The 22,885-nt window shown below is 43.4% G+C and overlaps 1 protein-coding gene across 2 annotated transcripts in view; it reads left to right on the forward strand.

Annotated features, from left to right (window-relative positions):
- CDC42BPA (CDC42 binding protein kinase alpha) overlaps nucleotides 1–22,885 on the forward strand; it is a 1,600,792-nt gene that overhangs the window by 1,365,456 nt on the left and 212,451 nt on the right. For both annotated transcript variants that reach the window (XM_069608679.1, XM_069608678.1), the window contains one exon: nucleotides 289–370. In XM_069608679.1, the coding sequence (XP_069464780.1) occupies nucleotides 289–370 (82 nt within the window). The remainder of the gene's footprint in view (nucleotides 1–288; nucleotides 371–22,885) is intronic.

A 22,885-nucleotide genomic window follows, 5' to 3' on the forward strand; every position in this document is an offset into this window, starting at 1 on the left:
TAAAATTAAATAATGTACTTGCAGCTTAACAATTTGGACAAGAAACATGGGGGCCATTGGATTCAGTTATTGTAGACTATTATTTGTATTTCATCATGTTTTCTTTTTGTGCATTCCTACCTTGTACAACATACTTGCAAAAGTGCTATGGAAAAACAAATTAGCACATTTACGATATGTCCAAGACAAAATATTGAGATTTTAACATAGGTACATATTCTAACTATATAAATATTAGCTTGTGCTTACCCTAATGATATTCAGCTGTCTGATTTTTGTCATTGGCAGGGATGAAGAGTTTTCTGTGAGTTCTGTCTTGGCTTCCGATGTTATCCACGCAAACCGAAAAGACATTCCCTGTATCTTCAGAGTAAGTTAGCTGGAAGACCTTTAATTCATTATGTACTGGTGAATGCAATATTACTGGCGTATCGCAGTGTATGGCGCTCTTCAAATGAATCTTAACTTTCTCCTGAGAACTATGTTAAATGTTATTTGTCTGTAGAGTTGTGTTTAAAGATATTGGTAAACATTTCTTGTGAATGAAATAAAATGTTTGTGGACTGTAAAGTAAGGTGAGACCACTATGTAATTCTTCTGGAAGTCCGGGACTACAGAGCCACTTGCTTAATGTCTGGCTAATTTTGAGTGTCTTAAACCACAAAATGTCATTTATGTAATGATCATTAGCATCTTCCTGCGGCAAACTGGTGTTAGGAAAGATTTTCTTCTTGCATCTGTCCCTCCATAGAGTCCTAAGGGAACTACTGTGTTGTTGCTAATTTGGTAACCTTGTCCTGACTTTTGGAGGTAAGTAAAGCCTTCTGCTTTACTTCCCTTGCCCATATTGCTAATTCTTATGGGGAAACAGACTAGTCCCGAAGACTGTCAGTATGATAGACTTTGTCTATCTTTTGGAATTTTTGTATTTTTACAATTGCACACATCACCTTACAGTATACTTTGTATCCTTATAACTTTCTACCTGATAGCTTTCTTGTTACTTTGACGTTGTACCTAAGACAAGCTGGTCGCAGCTATGTGAGTTTTACCGCTTTGTGATATTTTTCTTGTGCACTCTTGCATTTACCATGAATGGCTACTAAAAGTGGCTAGCACCCTAAAATGGCCGCGATACAAGATTATCGCTTGTTCTTTGGCCATCTAGTCCCTTGGCCCTCTTCTGCTTTCACAGGTCAGGAAATGCTATATATAGGAGCAAACTTTAACAACACATCTTGTCACTCAGAATCAGAATTGCCGTCGGCCTTAACTATCAGAGATATACCAACATTACGTACGTTATCATTATTACAAGAAGATGACGAAGAGATAACAGATACAAATGCATCTGATCTGGAATGGTTTTCTGATGTACCCGAAGATCTCCTTACTAATATGCCAGAACCAAGCCTTTTAAGAAAAAAATCTAGATTTATTCCTCCAACTAACAACATGGCACTTATTGAGGATCTAATTATAGATGACCTAAAAAAAACTGGTCTCTGTGAACAGCAAAATGCATCACAATGTAACCTCAGAAGAACGGGTAGCTATAAACAATTTAAAACAAGATGTAACAATTGTCATCCGTTCATCGGATAAAGGAGGAAATGTTGTGATTTTGAAGACGCTGAACTATAAGCGAGAAACCTTACGCCAGCTTAGACACCCTGAAATTATGAAAAATTACTTGCAAATCCATATAAGTAATACAAAATGGAGTATGATCAGAAGCTTACGACATGGCATGAAATGGGCCATTTGACTGCCCGAGAAAAGGCTTTTTTGACAAAGAACTTTCCAATTCTGCCAATAATACATTTTTTACCAAAAATCCACAAATGCAAGAGAACACCGCCGGGGAGGCCAATAGTTGCATCAATTGACTCCCTGTTAGAAAATACCTCGAAATATCTGGATCATTTTTTGTTTCCATTTGTTCAGACATTGCCATCCTACATTAAGGATACATCTGACTTTCTCCAACAAATCGATCAAATACCATGGAAACCAGGGTACCTATTAGTAACTTTGGATGTGGTCTCTTTATATACATGCATCAGACATCAGGAAGGCATGGAAGCTATCAAAAGATTTTTATCTACCAGATCATTAAGTTTTAGAGACCACTCACAAATGTTATTGGATATGCTCTTTTTCTGTCTTACACATAATGCCTTCATGTTCGACGGTCAACATTATAAACAATTGTGTGGAACGGCTATGGGCACGACAGTAGCACCCACGTACGCGAACCTCTTTATGGGGGCCTGGGAAGCCAAGCTGTTTTCTGAAGAATCTCTTTTTACATATACCAACAAGGTGGCCTTTTGGCAGCGCTATATTGACGATTTGTTTATAGTGTGGGAGGGCAGTGAACAGGAATGGATGTCTTTTTTTAACATCTTGAATGCACATGATATCAATCTCAAATTCACAAAACAACATGATCGAATAGAGGTGGTTTTTCTGGACATTAGGATTATGATAAAAAATGAAGTAATGAAGACGGAAACTTACAGAAAACCAACAAGCACAAACTCATTGCTTCATGCGAAAAGTGCACACCCGAAGTGTCTAAAAAACAGTATACCTTATGGTGAATTTTTAAGAATGAAAAGAAATTGTAGCGAAAATAAAACTTTTGAAAAGAATGCCAAAACAACAGTGATCAATTTTATGGCAAGAGGCTACAAGAAATCGACTATCAATATGATCAGTAGTGCTTTTAATCAATGCGCCAAACAAACACGAGCGGATATTTCCAGAAAAAGCAAGTAGAAGAATGAACAGAGATTACAGGAAACGAAATCTGAAAGTATACACTTCATTACAACTTACAACAATGGGGCAAAAGACATCCAGAAGATCCTGGCTAAACGATGGACGCTATTACAAAGAGATCCAGATATTGCAGGACACATTCAGAAAAATGCCAGTGTAACATTCAGAAAAGTGAAATCACTACAATTAGAGTTGTCACCAAGTCTCTTCTCGACCCCGACACAGACAACAAATCAATGGTTAATAAATAACCAGGTTTTTTTTTTACAAATGCACAACATGCAAGGCCTGCAAACATGGGGTGTTTTTGAAACACTATGTACATCCACGAACCCAGAGGAAAGTGATTATTAAAAAACATATCACCTGTGTAACAACTTATGTAGTCTATGTGATTACATGTGGCTGTAACCTCTGGTATATAGGCAGCACAAAACTAGAAGTAAAACGTCGGATATTGCAACATCTCCGGGCCATTAAAAACAAAGATCCAACTTACCCCCAAGCATTTTGAAGAAAAGCACAATAGAGATATTTCATCGTTTAAATATTTCGGCATAGATAAAATCTTACCACACCCGAGAGGAGGCAATCGAGAATTAAAGTTGGGACAAACTGAATGTAAATACATCGTCGACTACCAGACAAAAAATCCAGGTGGTCATAACAAGGACGAGGAACTCTATACATTTGTGGGAAATTGGAACTGTTTTTGGGTATATTTGTAACACATACATACAAAAAACAAAAACAAAAAATGAAAAAAGAACATAGATACTTTATCCAAAAAATATGATGTCGCTGTATGGTTGCTTATCTTTGAAATATACTTTCTTTTAATACACTCTCTTGTATAACAGTTTTTACATTTCTTAACATGTAGGAAGCTTTTTAACATTTAGACCCATATATTTTTGATAATGGGTGCATTTTGTCAATCTGTTATAGGCTCCTTTTAAACACTTGAAAAATATGCTATACCTTTTCCTTCTCTTCTCCCTCTTTTAACATCTCATATATTCGAAGATTGAGAGGTTTTGGAGTAAATCAAATGGTTTTGTATATTGTGAGCATTAAGCACTTTTTTCTAGCAAAGAGGTTGTTTAAATAATGAAGACTGTTAAATGATCATTGCGATGCACCATACACTTTATTTGGAGTACTAGTCACTTTGGAAATGTAGAACATCTGCTGCTATAATGCATAATGCACTTTATGCAGGATACTAGATATTTTGGATGTTGTAGAATACCTGTTGTCATAATGCACATTGCACTTTATTCAAAGGGTTAGAAATGACTATTGCTATCCTTGAAATGATTAAGTATGTTTGCTGCTATACTAGCATGATTATTGCCATTGTGCACTATGCACTCTATTCAAAGCACTAGACACTTTGGAAATGTGGGAATATCGGCAGCTATAACGCACAATGCACCTTATTAAAAGCACTTGGCACTTCAGTAATTTGGAAGATGCAACGTGGTCATGATATAGGATGTACATTTCCTAAGATATTGGTTACAGTTTGAAACTTGGAACATGCACAGCATGATTATTGCTATATTAGCAAGAATGGACAGATTTATTGCTATAGTAGCATGACTATTTCCACTGTGCACTATGCACTTTATTCAAAGCATTACATACTTTGGAAATGTGGAAATATCTGCTATAATAATGCATAATGCACTTTATTGAAAGTATTGGAACTTTAGCCATATGGAAAGTGCAATACGGGCATGATGTGAGAAACCGCCTCTTTTAAAAACATGGGTTACTGTTAATAATCCGGGAAGTGCAATGTTTGATGTAGAAATGTAAACAAGAATATATGCTGCTACATTACTGAAACCATATATTTTATGTAAAACACAAAAACAATTGGCTCCATCAGTATTCCTGAATATATGCTTTAACCATTCCAAGATGTCACTCATAGAAACATGCATTGGGAATGAGGAGTTGAGCTAATGAAAAGCAAAGAAGGACTTTTTCCTGTTTGTAAAAGTGTTTAAAAAGAGGAGCCTGTCATTTATGTTTACAACCAGACGAAGCCCGTAAGGGTGAAACGCATAGTTTTGTTCTCTCCTGAGCAACTTGTCCACTATATCTGTTGAATAAAGGACGTTTGATGGAGATCCTTTTTTAAACTTATCTGGATGATTCTTTAGCACTGAGGAGAGTGCCGTCCAGAAAGCTGTATCCTGCTTTCACTTTTTCTTTGTTTTTGATATATATATATATATTTCTGAGGCTTGTGGAATCTGCTTAGATCACATGCTGTGCATAGGCCGACATCTAGTGGAAGCTGCGGAGTATTACAGTTTGTTTTTCGAAACTCGAAACTGGGCGTCGACACAGGGCGTGCCAGTAATACTATCCCTAGTGTGACGTCCACTGTACCCAAGATCCCTCACGCGTCTAGGAACCTCGGATTGTTTTTTTCAGCCATACTGGTCGGAAGCATCTTGCGGAGTCCCCTGGCCTTGGCCATACTTTTGCTAAAATTCTAAAATAATAATCTATTGACATCCTTCCCCACCCCAACGTCGAACTTCGACACTCGACGCTGGCTGGAGAAGAAATCGACCGTCGGCTGCTGCACGACGAATTTGGGCCTCGGAAGGCCGCTGGCCTCGGCCGGGGCCTGGTAGGCCGCTGGCCTCGGCCCTGCAAGTAGGGAGAGTGGGGGGGGGTACATACTCTACACTCTTGATATATAGGTTCACCTTATATATTTCCTACACTTAACAGCCCGCTGCCTCAAGGTGCGTATGGAGGGTACCCCTTTTCAATTCTGCCCCAAGTGCAACCGCAAATACCCTTGGGTCGACAGGCACGCCACGTGCAATCTCTGCTTGCCGAGGGACCACCCCGAAGCGAACTGCAGAGCGTGTAGTAGGTTTAAACCTAAGACACTTAAGGACCGTTCGACGAAGCGTTGGGCCCACCACGCCAGGCAGGCGGCCATGGCAGCGGAGGGCGCCTTCAGCGATGGCAGCGACGCCGTACTTTCGGACGGCGAGGGCATTACGGTGTCGAAAGACAGCTGAGCGCAGGTCCCCGACCTCGGAAGGTCGTCGGGCAGGGCGGCTATGGGGAAGATCCCCGGCGACGCAAGCGCTTCACATACTACACACACTAAACACACTAAGTCCAACCGAGACTCGACGACGTCGAGTTCTCGGAAAGAGGCACAGACAGAACGGTCCGATTCGGTGTCCTCTGGGCGCTCTCGATCAAGATCGCCGCATGACCCCAGGCAATCATCCACTCTTGCCAAGAGTGCCTCGCTCCCTAGGCTAACAGAAGGTCGATCGTCGGAAGACGACTTCCACCCCCAGGCCGCGCTCCAGGAGGCGGAGCCCGCAATTAAAACCAGCGAGGCCCCACGCTCGAAGGACAGGGACACCTCTCCCGATCCTCGACGCCAGGCGTCGAAGAACTCCGGAGCCAAAAAGGGACAGGGAAAACATTTTTCTACGCACGGGGAGGGGGGAAAACAGCAGAAGAAACTACCTGTACATTCTTCCACACCTGTGAGACACTCCAACCCCCCTAAACAGACAGACAAGTCCAGGTCTGCTGATAGGTCCACAACCAGCAAAGCTACTAAGGATAAATCCCATAGACTTGCTGAGAGAGTCATTCCCAGTTCCAAAACATGGTCCAGTGAAGACATAGATGGGGTCAGGTCAAGAATGTCTTCCTTGGCTGATTTTTATGATAAAAATCCTGAACATTTCCTCTCGTATGATCCACAAAGGGCCACACCCTCAGGCTCTACTGATCCTATCCCCCAAAGTAAGAAGGCCCGGTTTGAAACCCCGATGAGGTCTGAACCCTTCGAGGTACAACCTTACGCAACACCATACTCTCTGTATCAAGGAGAGGCTTCTTCCTTTGGAGGAGACAAAGAGTTTGATATGATAGAAGAGCAAACCGGGACGGGATACTATGGGGATGATGAGGACCAGGAAGAAGAAGAGGATGACCCGGAAACATACAGAGTAGATTACCCGGTAGAGAACGAAGCCCCGGTTACCGACTCCCCGGTCGATAACCAGCCCCTCCTAAATGAGGTTCTCGCTCGCCCAGCAGAACATTTTCACATTGACACCTACGGTGTACAGGAGGAAAGGGACTTCGCAGAAGAGTTAGTGGGAGAAAGGAGGCCTGTTGCCCAGACCATCCCTATCCTTAAATCCATTCAGCGGAGAATAGATCCGTCCCTGGTGAACCCAAACCTCACCAGAGCAGTCAATCCCAGGGTTGAAAAACTTTTCAGGGCAGCTCAGTCTGACCCTCTCTATATAAGAGGACATCTGAAGCCAGACTCCCTAGTTGTTACCAACACTCGTAAGAGGGCCGGAACACCCTTGTCTTCGTCAGAAGCTCCTCCCGACAAGGAGAGCAAAAAATTATACGGTTTCGGCAGGAAGGTAGCCTCAACGTCCGCCTATCAAGCAAGGATTGTTAACTCCACCACCCTGTTGGCCAGCTACAACTGCCATCAGTGGGAAGAAGTCGCGGCTCTCATAGCCTCTGCTCCTGAACCGTTAAAGGGCCAATTAGCTCTGATTTCCGCAGAGGGTAGAGCCGTGTCTGGTTGCATTTTGAAAGCAACCTTCGACGCCGCGGACAACGCAGGCAGATTGATAGCAGAAGGTACTGTTCTCAAGAGACATGCGTGGTTACGGCAGTCTGGTTTTAAGACAGAGACTCAGGCATCATTGTTAGACAAACCGGTGGAAACCGATCTGTTGTTTGGGAAGGCGGTCGAAGACGCACTGAAAAATGCCAACGACGAATACGAGACACTCAAATCCCTTGGCCAGTTAACCAATAAACCCCCTAACCAGAGAGGGGATAGTAATTTTCGTCGCCCACGCGGCCAAAATTCCCAGAGAGGATCTAACTATTCCCAGGGGCAGGGTACACAGTGGAACAACAACCAACAGTCTACCCAGGGTTACGGCAGAGGTAATAGGAGAGGTTGTGGTAAAGGCAGAGGCAGCCCCAGCAAGAGAGGCGGCACACCTCCACCAAAGCAGTGACGCTCAGTTCAGGGTCCCTTCTCACGCAACCCCAGTAGGGGGACGCATTTCAAACTTCACCCAGGCTTGGGAAGGGATCACATCAGACAGATGGGTGCTGTCAATAGTATCCACATGGTACTGTATAGAACTACTGCAGCGTCCCCGGAACCATCCTCCACGACAAAAAGTACACTCCTTAGAACATCAGAAGATTCTCCTCGAGGAGATCGCCATTCTTCTACAAAAGGACGCGATAGAACTCGTCCCGGGACACCAGGTAAACAAGGGTATTTATTCAACTTACTTCCTTGTGCCAAAGAAAGACTTGACAATGCGCCCAGTATTGGACTTACGGCTTGCCAACAAGTATGTCAAGCCCCAAAAATTTTGTATGACCACGCTACAAGAGGTAATCCCCCTCCTAAAAAAGGGGGATTACATGGCAACCTTGGATATGAAAGATGCTTATTTTCATATTTCCATGTTCCCAGCGCACAGAAAGTACTTGCGCTTCAAAGTGGACAGTCGCCACTACCAATTCAAGGTATTGCCCTTCGGGATAGCTTCAGCACCAAGGGTATTCACCAAGGTACTGGCGGTGGCAGCTGCACACCTACGCAGGGAGGCAATCCCAGTGTACCCTTATCTGGACGACTGGCTCATAACGGGGGAAACCCCAGGAATTTGCAGGACAAACATTCAAAGGACTATCGACCTCCTCCACGAATTAGGCTTCTCAATTAACGAGAAGAAGTCAAGCCTAGTGCCAAGCACCTCAAAACAATTCCTAGGAGCAATCCTGGATACCCAGGAGGGGTTGACCTTTCCTTCAGAAGAAAGAATTCGGAATATACTACTGCAAATTCCGCATTATCAGTCCGGTCAACAAATAACGGTACGCAAAGCAATGCGGTTACTGGGCATGATGGCGTCATGCATTTACCTGGTCCCCCACGCGCGCCTGCGCATGCGTCCCATGCAGGAATGGTTGGCGGAACAGTGGTCTCAGGCAAGTGGTCAGTGGGACGATCTAGTGGACGTTTCGCCAACACTGGTACAAAGCCTCCACTGGTGGACAAGAGAGAATCTCGCAAAGGGGAAACCCTTTTACGATCCTGAAGTACAGGCAGTAGTCACTACAGATGCATGTCTGACGGGGTGGGGAGCTCACCATCTCCACCACACAGCACAGGGTCTCTGGTCTCACCCAGTGGCCAAGAACCACATCAACCTGCTAGAGCTTCTGGCAGTATTCAGAGCGCTTCAGGCGTTCGAGCCCCATCTACTAAACCTGTCAGTGCAAATCCGGACGGACAGCACTACAGCCATGTTCTACCTGAACAAGCAAGGAGGGACTCGCTCGCCAAATCTGTCCAAGCTTGCCCAGAAAATCTGGATATGGGCACTCAGACGGAACATCTTCCTGTCATCGCAACATGTTCCAGGGGAGCTCAATTCCCTAGCGGATGCTCTGAGCAGAGACTCCCTCCCAGAGGAACACGAATGGGTTCTTCACAGAGAGGTCGTAGAAGATCTCTTCTCTCAGTGGGGTTTCCCCACTATAGACTTATTCGCCACAAGCGAAAACAAACAATGCCCAGGATTTGCATCCAGGTTCCCCCAACCAGACTCCCAGGGAACGCCCTGTGGATGAACTGGTCAGGGATGTTTGCGTACGCTTTTCCACCAACTCCTCTCATCAGGAAAGTGGTGAACAAGATGAACAAGGAATCGATGACACTCGTCCTAGTTGCTCCCATGTGGACAAGACAACCGTGGTTCCCACACCTACGCAGGATGGCGGTGTGCGAGCCCATCAAACTTCCAGCCTGGTACAACCTACTGTCCCAGCACCAAGGTCAAACAGTGCAGGAGCAGCATGGCTCCTGAGGTCATAGAGTTTGGACATCTCAATTTGCCACAGAGGTGTATGGACATCCTAAAGGAATCTAGGAAACCAAACACAAGGCACTGTTACTTTGACAAGTGGAAGAGGTTCGTTATCTGGTGCCAGAGTAGACAAATCATCCCGGTTGATTGCACCCCTTCCACTATTGTTACATACATGCTCCACCTGCTAGATGCAGGATTGGTTTTTAACTCACTGAAAGTACACCTGGCAGCCCTCTCGGCTTACACCACTTCCCATAGCAAGGTGTCGTGGTGGAAAGTACCAGTAGTTAAAGCCTTCATGGAAGGAGTAAAGAGACTTCACCCTCCTATTTCAAACCCACCACCAGGGTGGGACCTTAATGTGGTGCTAGCCAAGCTCATGGGACCCCCTTTCGAACCCATGCATAAAAGCAGTCTCAAACACCTGACTTATAAAACGGCCTTCTTAGTAGCTATTACTTCTATAAGAAGGGTCAGTGAAATTCAGGCTCTGTCAGTGCAGGATCCCTTCTTTACTATCCATAAAGAGAAACTGGTTTTACGCACACACCCTAGGTTCTCACCTAAATTTATATCAAAATTCCATGTAAACCAGTCCATAGAGCTTCCGGCTTTCTTCCAGAACCCGCAAAGCTCTGCTGAGGTGAAACTACACACCCTAGATGTGCGTAGGGCAGTCCTCTACTATGTAAATAAAACAAAACCGCTAAGAAAAACAGATCAACTGTTTGTCTCCGTAGCTACAGGCAGAGAGGGGGATCGCGTCTCTAAAGGTGCCATCTCGAAGTGGATTATTAACTGTATCCAGCTGTGTTACTCACTCTCTGAAAAGACTCTGCCCTTTACGCCAAGAGCCCACTCTACTAGAGGCATTGGGGCCACTCTGGCTTTCATTGCAAATGTTCCCCTGGACACCATTTGCAAAGCAGCTACTTGGAGCTCTATTCACACTTTTATTCAGCATTACTGCATTGACACCCATTCCAAGGCAGATACACAAGTGGGACAAGCGGTTCTAAGACAATTATTTGCTCATGACCCTTCTCACATCCCACCTCCTTCTTCTGGTACTGCTCGCTAATCTAGGCACAGCATGTGATCTAAGCAGATTCCACAAGCCTCAGAAGGGATACATTACTCACCGTAATCGTATTTCTGATGCTTGTATATGCTTAGATTCACATGCGACCCACCCTTCCTCCCCTCCGAGAGAAGGCGCATGATTGCTTGTAGTCTTACCTTTCTGTCTATCTGCTTGGATTATCTGTACTCACGCTACTCCTCATGCTACCTCATCCCCGAAAAAATACAATCTGAGGATCCTAGACGCGTGAGGGATCTTGGGTACAGTGGACGTCACACGAGGGATAGTATTACTGGCACGCCCTGTGTCGACGCCCATTTTTGAGTTTCGAAAAACAAACTGTAATACTCCGCATCTTCCACTAGATGTCGGCCTATGCACAGCATGTGAATCTAAGCAGATACAAGCATCAGAAATACGATTACGGTGAGTAATGTATCCCATATATGTATTTTTTCAAACAAAAATTAAGCCCTACAGAGGGCAAAACCTGCGGAATGCACTCCCAAGAGCAGCCAAGTCCAGTGAATCCAGTCCTTAGCAAATAAAGGGCTTCACGGCAAGGATCGGGAAGCACCAAATGTTCTTTATTAGTAAAAAGTGCATTTCAAAGGAGAACCTGAAGGTTACAACAACGCGTTTCGCGATCAACTGACCGCTTATTACTATATATATATATAGTAACCCTTTTGCCGGTGAAAGCTGCTGCTTTCACAGACAAATGGGCTTTGTGTGTGAGCCAGAGGGAGGAGGCTGAGACTGCCTGGTCGCAGTTTACATCCTCTGTTGCCTGAAAGCCTGTTGCTGTGTAGATGTGATGATGAGTGGTTGTCCAGAATTGGACAACCTTCGGCTGTTTGAATGTTGCAAATCCTGAACATTGGTGGGCTTGGGCTAGCTTTCAGCCTGAATCTTGGATAAAAGAAGGGCTTCTTCAGCTATTCAACTGATCATCGTTGGAACCAAGACTTCTACGATGAAGAGCTGCCCGCTGACGATGCCTACAGCTGACAAGCATCAACCCCAGTGATTGGCCAAGTGAAGCCCTGCTCCTTTGCCTTATCTCAGAAGACCTTTGTTGGTGCTTCAACCCTTCGAACGGTGGGAACAACCAGTCTTGATCCATATCTTGGAAGCCCTAGGAAGTGTCCTTGGACCACCCTATGGACTGACCAGCTCCCTTTTTGGCTACTCAAAGCCTTGGGAATAACAGAATGTTCATCTTATGTCATAAGTCGCCTGTCCTTGCAATTCCAGCCTTCTCATGACAAGGGAAGCTGACCATGGGCTGCTTCTGTGTTCACTGTTGGAAGATTGTCTGTCGCCACCTGACCGTGGTGACCTCTGCTGGAACATCTTTCTGCAATCTCGTGTGGTGCCCTGAAGGGCCTGCACCTTCAAGGTCTGCATAATTTCTTAATTTATCAACGGGAAGTGTTCCGCTCAAAGATTTAACATACGTAAGGGTAAATACTGCAAAATATATCCCTCATCGTGTGTACATCTGCACCCGACCTGATCGGGGGGGGGGGGATCCCGCCGAGAGCCTGCTAGACCACACTTGTTAACTGTATCAGTGAGAGAGAGAAGACAGGATGAGCCTAACAATACTGTAGAGGCAGGTGACTGAGTGGTTGAGGACATCCAGGATAATAGCGACTGCTTGAGCCTCAGGTTTGATCTGGGCCATGACCCCAAATAGTCTCTGTAGATTCAATGCAGTTGACCTCGTCGGGATAAAGCCACATCGGTCCGGATGGACCAGCTGGGGCATGTTGGGTAACAGTCTGGTGGCCAGGACCTTAGCTAATATTTTGGCATCACAATTGATTAACGAGAGTTCAATAGGAAGACATATCATATTTGTATGCCGTACTTGAAAAGTTCGGTTTAGGCCCCTATTTCCTAAAATGTGTTAAACTGATGTACTCTGGGCCTGGGGATAGGGTAGTGACCAAAAAAGAGAAAGCAATCCGTGAGGGATAGCCGCGTCCCCTGCACACTGTCTAACAGGCCGAACGGCCCAATGGAGTTGATAATCCGAAGATTATTTTGAAAGTTTATGAATTTCTTTATATTCAAAATACAGAAGATTTAGGAAAAACACATTCAATAGACAATTAGTGATCATCAACAGTAAATTCTGTTATTTATTTGTGTTTTCAAGTGCCCAACGCGTTTCGAGTCGAAAAAACTCTTCATCAGGGGCGACATATTCATCAAACAATTTCTATAAAAGGAAAATTATATACAATATATTAGTGCTTTAGATAGACTTAATGGTTAACAAAATCTAACAACAAAATCACATTTGTTATGAAGACAGTAATTAGCTTAAACATTTTAGCTGTATTGGTGGGTAACACATTCTATTGAAAAAAAGCCCAACATTACCCTAGTCTTTCCACATTCACCAAGTTAGTGTGATTATGCCACATATGTGTCTATATAGAAAATAGGTAGCTGCCCCTATATTTTGCCTTTGGCGCAGTGAATTTTGGGGGGATAATTTATTACTAAGGAGTGCAAATTATTGTGCTGCATTGATGCAAAAGTGTCTGAAAAATGCTAAATGTGTTAAACAAAGTTTCCACGACAGTATTGTTGATGATATATACACAAATTATAATTACATAACATCACAATTCAGAGAGCAACCTACTCTCTTCAGTTGCCCTAGTACAAAAGCCTAATCATTAGCCCGTTTGACCCACTTTTGCCCATATCGAGGTTCACGGATTACCGCTATTTCAAATTTTAGATTAGAAATACACATCTACGGCCATCACTTTTTACTAAGTAACGCCATATAATTAAAAATCGATATCGTTGCTTCCGCATATGGATCGCCTATGGTAGAATGCTGCATTTTAATTCATACACAACATGGGGGATTGTTTACATCACTCCGCGCATGCGCGGGTGACGTCATGCGTAAGCGTGACGCCGCCAACGCATGCACGAGTGACGTCATAACACTTAACAATATAAAAACACGCAAAATGTGAGAGAGGCTCATTCAACTGCCGTTTCCTACGGCTCCTGAACTCCTCCTAGATTGCTGGTGTGAATCGAAGTGAGTATTTAGACCGGACTTTAAAACTACTTAGTAAACGCACTTAACTTTGGGCTCTAAGCCTATTTTTTTCTTTTAGAAAGCTTTTCACATACATTGTTATAAAATATCTTTCCTTCTCTCTAGGCTTGAGAGATTCGCTTCTGCCATCGGTCCCCATTGGTCACAGATTTAAAAGAACTAGTTACCGTGAGCCTAGTGGACAATACACAATCGTCTACCCTCTGAGTCCTTGCTGGTTATTAGCATAACTCAAGGTAAGAGGTCATTTTGCATCAATGCAGCACAATAATTTGCACTCCTTAGTAATAAATTATCCCCCCAAAATTCACTGCGCCAAAGGCAAAATATAGGGGCAGCTACCTATTTTCTATATAGACACATATGTGGCATAATCACACTAACTTGGTGAATGTGGAAAGACTAGGGTAATGTTGGGCTTTTTTTCAATAGAATGTGTTACCCACCAATACAGCTAAAATGTTTAAGCTAATTACTGTCTTCATAACAAATGTGATTTTGTTGTTAGATTTTGTTCACCATTAAGTCTATCTAAAGCACTAATATATTGTATATAATTTTCCTTTTATAGAAATTGTTTGATGAATATGTCGCCCCTGATGAAGAGTTTTTTCGACTCGAAACGCGTTGGGCACTTGAAAACACAAATAAATAACAGAATTTACTGTTGATGATCACTAATTGTCTATTGAATGTGTTTTTCCTAAATCTTCTGTATTTTGAATATAAAGAAATTCATAAACTTTCAAAATAATCTTCGGATTATCAACTCCATTGGGCCGTTCGGCCTGTTAGACAGTGTGCAGGGGACGCGGCTATCCCTCACGGATTGCTTTCTCTTTTTTGCATATGTTTCCAGCCTAGATACCAAGGCTGTGTATTTTCTCCCTTGCACCTTGAACTCTGTAATCATTATTTGGAACAGTCCTCATTTTACAAATTTGAATTGTTATTAATTTGGTGTGCAAGTGTATTTACCAGTTTGTGATAGGGTAGTGACCAACCGTACAATCTCCGATATCTTTAGTTTGGGCAGAGTTACCAGACAGGGATGTCCGTTTCCCCCAATATTGTTTGCTCTTACAAAAGAACCGGTGGCGGCTGCCATTAGGCAGCTTCAGAGACGGAGAGGAATCAGAATGGTGGGACTGACCCAGTCGATATCCCTCTATGCAGATGATACACTGCTGTACATCCAAGAGCCCGAAGTTCATCTGGCCCTGCAATGTAAACTGTACATGAGTTTGCAGAGTATTCCGGTTATAAAATCAACAACTCTAAATCCGAAATGTTCCCCCTGACTCCTGCCACTAAATGCCCAACGAACACATATGGACTTAAATGGTCGCCCACAAAAATAAGATACTTGGGGATTCTTGTGTCAAAAGAAAGAACTTCTCTGTACACAGACAATCATGAACAACTGCTGCACACAATCGCCACCAAACTCCAGTTATAGGCCAGACTCCCTAAATCGTTGATTGGCCGGATTGCTATCCTAAAAATGGCGGTCCTACCCAAGCTGTTAAATATATTCAGTAACATCCCAATATGGCCGGGCAGACTATTCTTCGATAACCTAAGATCCATAGCCATAGCGTTCATCTGAAACGGGGGTACGGCCAGGATGAAATGGGAGAGGCTTGTTGAAACGTATGACACAGGAGGCATAGCTGCCCCAGACTTTGAGTTGTACTACCCAGTGGCACAGGCTCAGTTTGCCAAACACTGGTATGACCCGCTGGACACGGCACCACATATCCCTATAAAACGACATGCCGCGCACCCGATCGATTTACGATCTATCCTATTTAACACAAGGATGAATGTAAGTTTGACCCAGTCAGTACAACAGTCCATGCCTGCTCTAAGATCTATAAAAGGCTAAAACTAGAGACACCATACAACCCAACGCTCCTCTTTGGAACTTTCCTGGCATTTCACCATCATTTGATACAGGTATACAGAAGAAATGGGACCCCAACAGGGAAATAAAGATGCAGGATAGGTTTCCCAGCGGGAAATTTGTCACTCAGGAAGACTTTGTGACCACTGTGGGGGGTGGACAGCTCCTACTGTTGCAATACCATTGCATGAAGGTAGCTTTCAAGGCTACGTGGCCACTATTCCCGGATGAACCTCTATCACTTGAATGCTTCATACCATTGTCCTCTCAGTCTGGCACCAGTGTTTCTAAACTGTACACGATAATACAAACACATACACCCTCACTTAACATGATCAGGGATTCATGGGAAACTAACATGGGGACCACAATCGAAGACAAAAAATTGTTTAGATATTATGAACTGTACAAGAAGGTATCTCTTAATTCCAGTCTCCGGTTAATCCAATTCAAAATACTAAACAAACTTCATTATACACCGGCCAAAATTGCTAAATTTACAGACGACTGCTCTAGTGGCTGTCAGAAATGTGGGAATCCGTTAGCTGACTCTTTCCATGTGTACTGGAGTTGTCCACTTATTTCTGGGTTTTGGAGATAGGTGGTCAAGATAATAGCGGAGATGACACAGATTCCAGCTGACCTCTCACCCCAGAAATATTTGTTTGGGGACATACGGAAAAGAGCAGAAGTGACCAGAAGACTGTTCAATGTGACTTGCGCTGTGGTCAAGAAGTGTATACTTCAGAACTGGAAAAGCTCACACGTGCCACAAGTGAACCACTTCCTTAAATAACTTACATATGTAAACAAATGTGAGGAACAATACGTGATGACATTACCAAGGACAAGCCGGCCCCAAAGATATATGGGCTCCGTTTAGGATCTATCTAAGCGAGATGGTGTCGGATGAAGAAAGCCCCACAAAGCCCTGATTCGTGTTGATATTATAACCTGTATGATATGCTGTGTGCCTAAGCTACTCATCTCCGCGATGTCTGAATGTATTGTAATGTGTTGCTGCAATGACGTGTACCACAACCAATAAATAAAGTTAAAAAGAAAATCCCTTCCAGAGTCCATCCTTTTGTTACCATGACCATGGAGCAGGAGACCGGGTCCACCTCTCCTGCACCGTGAAAGAATCCAGCTGCATGAATGAATGATATTGTATATGTATCGCGCTCATAAACATGTTTTTCAGAGCACAAGACAAGGGAGGGGAACAAGGGAGGTCAAAACAACGGGAGAGGGTAGAGGTGGAAAAGTGCTGAGCAGGGGATAAAACAACAACAATTGTTAGTGCAGCCAGCAAGGTCGCACGTGCAAGGCTTAAACGCAGACTAGGTGCGTCAGATAAGTGCAGGTAGGGGGACTGTAGGATTGAAGATACAGACCCAAGTGCAAGGGTTGCCAAGAGGCAGTGCGGGTGCGTGGCTATGGTGGCACGGACCTGGTCCTGAAATCAGAGGGTAGCCAGGTGCACAGAGCCAAAACAGACAGATCAGCAGGGGAGGGGAAGAGCAAAGGCAGAAGCGAAAAGGAAAGTCTTGAGGAGCTTCCGTAACCAGAGATGATTCTCCTCTAGTTTCAGAGTGGCAGGGAGGTTGTTCCAGAGGGAGGCCTCGGCCGAGGAAAGAGATCTACCCCCAACTCGTTGCTTGGAGAAGCGACTGACCCTGAGGGAGTTGGAGGAGTGAAGAGCTTGAGTGTGAAGGTATTTACGGAGGGAGAATTGAAGGTATTTTGGACCCAGGCCGCAGAAAGCCTGGGTCCATAACTCCTCAGGTACTGTGGGACTCCTGTCAGTACATACCTTGAGTCATTCGTTCACTCCTTTCTTGCTGGAGTGCTAATTTCTGTGTTAGGGTGTTCGCCCATACTGTTCGCCCAGGCCTAATGCTTGTGCACCCAAAGGGAGCCTTTTCCAAATACCCTGAAACTTTTCTGACAAACAAAATTCCTTTTCTTGTAATTGAAGAATCCTCTTGAACGTTGTCTTTTCTGCATCTGCGCCTTATCTGTTTTACCTCCAATCTGACTTGGAAGAACACATACCTAGATAGGGATGGACTGCTAAAGCCTTAAGGACTCTGAAAAGTAATACAAGTCTTTTAAAAGTTCTGACCTGCTATTGTTGGTATTGCTTAACCTTTTTATTCCTACAACAGAACATTTTTTGAGTTGCTATAACAAGTGATTTTATTCACCTTTTAACTGTTTTGAATTACATGTATAATTCTTAACTTATGGTTTACTCACCTGAAGTATTGCTTTGATTTTATACTGTGTTGCTTAGTTTCAAATAGTACTTCCTTACCTGAGATTTTACTTTAACCTTGTGCATATAAACTAAATAATTATTTTTCTATAACTTCAAGTTTGTAAGAGTTTCTTTGGGCCTATGTATTTACTGATTTCATTGTACTTACCTACAGTTCACATCTCCCTCCTAAAATGAGCCTGGCTGCTCTGCCATACTACCAGAACCTTGAGTAGTACAGACATATACTATAGGTTGGGGCCTGTATACCAAGGGATAGTTTTATAAAGTCTTATCAGAGGTAGACTTTAGGAAAACTCCCTAACACCCACACCCTCCCCTTGCTAAAGCCATTTTAACAAACGTTATAGCCGATCAACTCCTACAATTTGTTCTCAGGAGCCGTTAGTGATATGTGTTATCTGTGATCGGCTCCTTCGGTATCAATGCTTTTCAGCATTGACTGCCAAACTCACAGTCGCCTTAATCACACACTGATTATGGTTATTCTGAATAATTAAGCTGCCTTCTATTTTATCTACCAAATTTCATATTGTTGTCATTTGTTGGGTGGCGGTGCAACATTATGCACCCTACCTTTCATGTACTGTATCTTTATCATGTACATAAAAGAAAATGCCTAATGGAGGCCCTAGGCAACGTACCAAAACACAATTTTATATAGCAGAATGTTCAGACTGCAACTTTCATTCTGAAATTGCAATGTGTGTTCTGTTAAGATGAATTTCTAGAATCTGGTCTGGTGGACAGATTTTTGGTGTACACCCTATTTATAATGAACAAGGGAACTCTGAGAAGTTAGCCAAAACCCAATCAAAATAGCAATGGAGAGCAGTCAACGCTATTCTCATCAGAGTGTGAGTGGGGTGAGGGGCCCACAATAACTCCACAGAGTGAAGCACAGAATAATTCTGTTTAGACAGGAATGTATACAAATACTATATTTATTCTAGGCCTTACAAAGCACACTAAAAATGAAACAAGCAGATGATATCGCACAACATTGAATAATAAACATATATACAGTCACCATAGATTCCTAAATTGCATTCAGTGACTTCAATGAACACACGAGGTAAGTAAAGTGATGCTGTAAAGATGGAACCATGCCACAAGAGATATTCCCTCACTTCAGAAGTCCAATCCCTAAGAAGAGTAGGGGGCTGTGCCGAAAACTCACAATACTTCTCATCAGAATGTATCTGATGCAGGTCAGTTACTTGTGTTGGTTATCATTCAAAAGAAGAGATGCAACAAAGTTACTCGGTAAGTAAAATGTGTTATCTTTCAGGTTTTATTGCTGAGGTGCAACGACCAAAAAGCAGCGGAATGGAAGGATACAAATAGACTTATTCTCAATGTTCTCCTACGGAGGACGGATGGAGACAAATGCTTTGCGTTTATTTACCCCCTGAATAATTTTTCCAGCGGACTGGGGTTTGCAGGCGGTTGGCTTTCCCGCCGTTGGTTCCAGTAAGAGGTACCCAAGAGCTGTGTGTGCAAGGATTCTTTCTGGTTGGGTCTTGGAGCAGAGTGCAACCCTTGGTGATGGAGAAATGCAGAATCCGCCGATGCAGCCCTCTTCAGGCCACTTCACAGGACGGGGAAGGTGAGTTCCAGCAACGACCACCACACACAGACTGCACGTGTCCTTCCAGTCACAGATGTAGATGTCCTTCCAGAGCAGGATCGCTTGAAGTTGAGTGGCGGAAATTCGGCAGGAAGGCAAGCTGGTGACCAGCAAAGGTTGGCTGCAAATGTGGGACAGTGACTGTTCTAGCGAAGTAGCCCACTGGAGAACTAGTCAGTCCACCGGGTGCTCCAGGGACACTTCTGAAGTATCAGGATGGCTGTATCCTCACGAATTTGCCAAGACTGGTTGTTCCCATCAGTCCAGGGGTTGCGCACAGGGCCTTCGCAGATCAGATAGTCCAACAGGGATTCACCGGACCAGACGCAGGAAGGCATTCTGAGGCTCTTCAGTCAGCTGTTCTTCTACAAGGAATTCTTGGCTCCACTGCTGATCTGCAGGAGCCCTCTTCTTATCCAAAATCCAGCCTGGAAGCAAGTCCAAGCACACCAATGGTAAGTATCTGCACTATTCAAACGGATAGTCTGAAGAACTGATCAGTTTCTCCATAACAAATGACTAAAATGCAGGGCTTCACTTCCCTGTAAAAAGTCAGGACAGGTTAAAAAACAAAAGTAAAAAGACTAGGGGTCCACAGACATGTGCCGTTACTATTCGTTCATTAGGCCTCTTTGCCCTTCGTTTAGGCAGTACCTTTTATGTGCAAAATATACATTTTAAGTAGGGTTGTAGTGAACTATAGCTTAGAGTAAGAATTCGGCCGCATTCCTGCTAAAGAAATAGCTATTCAGCACTGGCCGAATAATTTCTTGCTATTTCGACTTCAACCAATTACTTTGTCTTCTGATTTTAATACAATGTAACAACTCAGAAAGGGCAAATATGGAGTGTAAATTGCAAAAGGGAATGAAATCAAATAATATTTGATAGCATTCCTGATTAAATGTAAGACTAAGCTGCATTTGTTTGTGTATTGAAGAGGTTGAGTAAGAGGTGAGCGAGGTTTGTTCCTGTGGGGATTGCGTACGGATAAACTTTAAGAATTCACAGAAGGCAGTGGAGACTGATAGGCCTGAAGTAATCAATAATATGTCAGGCAGAGTGTCATGGCCCCACCTAAGAGGCTTCTCAGTGGAACTTAATGTTAATAAATCCCTCCAGTTTCCATCTTGGCCATTCTGCCAGAGGGAGTGTTGAGTGATAGGTGTGAGTACTCTGTATAGGACAGAGACAGATGACTATGCTCTGTTGGTGAATTCGGTGGGGGGGTAGGATGTTTGGCAGTCACAGTGCTTCCCAACAGGTGGCTGGTCTCTTCTACATCAAGAAGGGCTGGGGATGCGTCAGTTACATGTCAGGCAGCACAAGATGAGGTCAAAATTTCCGAACCCATATTGGCCACTTGGGAAAACGTACTTATTGTGAAATCTCTTGAATAACATTATAGGATAGTCTGTCCCAACAGGAAACACGTAGATCGATCTGCTGCTGCTGTGGGGTGCAGGGTTAAATAGTGAGAGACCTAGAAAAAGCAATGGAACCCTGCATCCTCTACTGTGGTCGAAAGGAGTTTGGGGAAGTGGACATTGATTGAGATTTGGTAGAATTGAGTGACTGCCCAACAGGCAGGTGCTTTCTTAGAGCTTGTAGGGTTTCAGTAGATTCGGTCACATGTCAAACCTTGCCACGTGTGATTGCCCCAACCCTGTCTGCCTCTCTACAAGAGTTATCTCCAATGTTTGGCATTTGTGGTTTGGAGTCCCGGCTTTAAAAATAGTAACGAGATGGTGTCCAGTTAATTCACATATGCCCTCGACTTGTGTACTACATGAGCAGCCAGTAAACATTTCTGTGCAAGAAGGAAGCAAAGTTCAAACTTCACTTTCTTGTAAGCTACCTTGCAACTCGCAATTGATTGCAGTCTGTGTGATTAGCAGTGGCAGTTCTTAATTGCAGTATTCATTTTGTTCATTGCGCCCTAGCACTTTTCATTCATGAAGCCTCCCATTTTGAGTAGCACTAGTTTTGATATACAACATTCTTCCATACATATTTTTACAGTTTTTTATTAATCGGTTTTATTCTGAATTGTGTGCATTAAATAAGGATGAGATGTTGAATAAAATATAGAGAAATAAATAGAACATGGGAACCTACATTAAAATAGTGCTTTAATTTTTGTATTTTTAGAAAAGTGTATTTTTAAAGTTTGTGGCATGATTTTATAAGTTAAACATCTATTTGACTTCATCTGAATAATTTACTACTTGATATTTGGCTGAATACTACATGTTCAATTCAGTAAATCCCTAATTCTAAGCTATAGATGTTACAATCTGCAAGTAATTTTACAGATATTCCTAGCCAGGATGGATTAATTAAGAACTACAGATCTTAATCTAAGTTTTCTTCTAAGCGTTCTGTTTACTACCAATTTATGTACCTGTCTCCAACTGGTTCTAAATTGCTATTGCTCTGTTCTCATATGCGTTACCATACACAATTACTTAGTGTTGCTCTAAGCATTGCTTAACTATTGCATTACTGTTTTAAAGCTAAAGTGTTGGTGTTCTGTAATCAGAAAACTTCAATAATGTTATTTATTCATTCACTTATAAAGCACATTAAACCCAGGGGCATCAAGGCTCTGTTACAACCAGTTACACATACATGGAGAGTGGGGGGAGGTCAAACCGAGAGTGCACTGGAACCATGTAAGCAGCCACAATGTGTAGTTATGCAGACAGCCAAGGCTTTAAAGCATTCCTGAAGATCCAGTAAGAGTTCTCAGCTCTCAGAGAAGGGAGGAGCAGGTTCCACTGTTTAGCTGCGAAGGATGGGAAGCTGTCGCCCCCTGCTTTTGCTCTTTTGTATCTTGGTGGCAGGAGTTTGAAGTTCTGGGCTGCTCAGTGGGGTCTGTTGGTTAGATCCCTGGTGAGTTTCTGGGTCAGGTACGGAGTGGCATTGTTAGAGAGGCATTTGTGCGTGATGGATAATGACTTAAAGATTATGCGTTCTTCAATGGGGAGCTAGTGGACCTTTTTTCGCGCAGCAGAGATGTGCTCTCTTCTTGGGATGTTTAGTGCTGCTTGCACTGCGTTGTTTCGGATGACCTGTAGCTTAGCAATGTTCTTGCTTGATCTACCAGAGAATAAGGCATTACAATAGTCCAATCTTGAACCAATGATCGCCCGGGCAATC

This window comes from Ambystoma mexicanum, chromosome 4q (assembly GCF_040938575.1).
Source record: "Ambystoma mexicanum isolate Mex_15411 chromosome 4q, UKY_AmexF1_1, whole genome shotgun sequence".
Taxonomy (NCBI): domain Eukaryota; kingdom Metazoa; phylum Chordata; class Amphibia; order Caudata; family Ambystomatidae; genus Ambystoma; species Ambystoma mexicanum.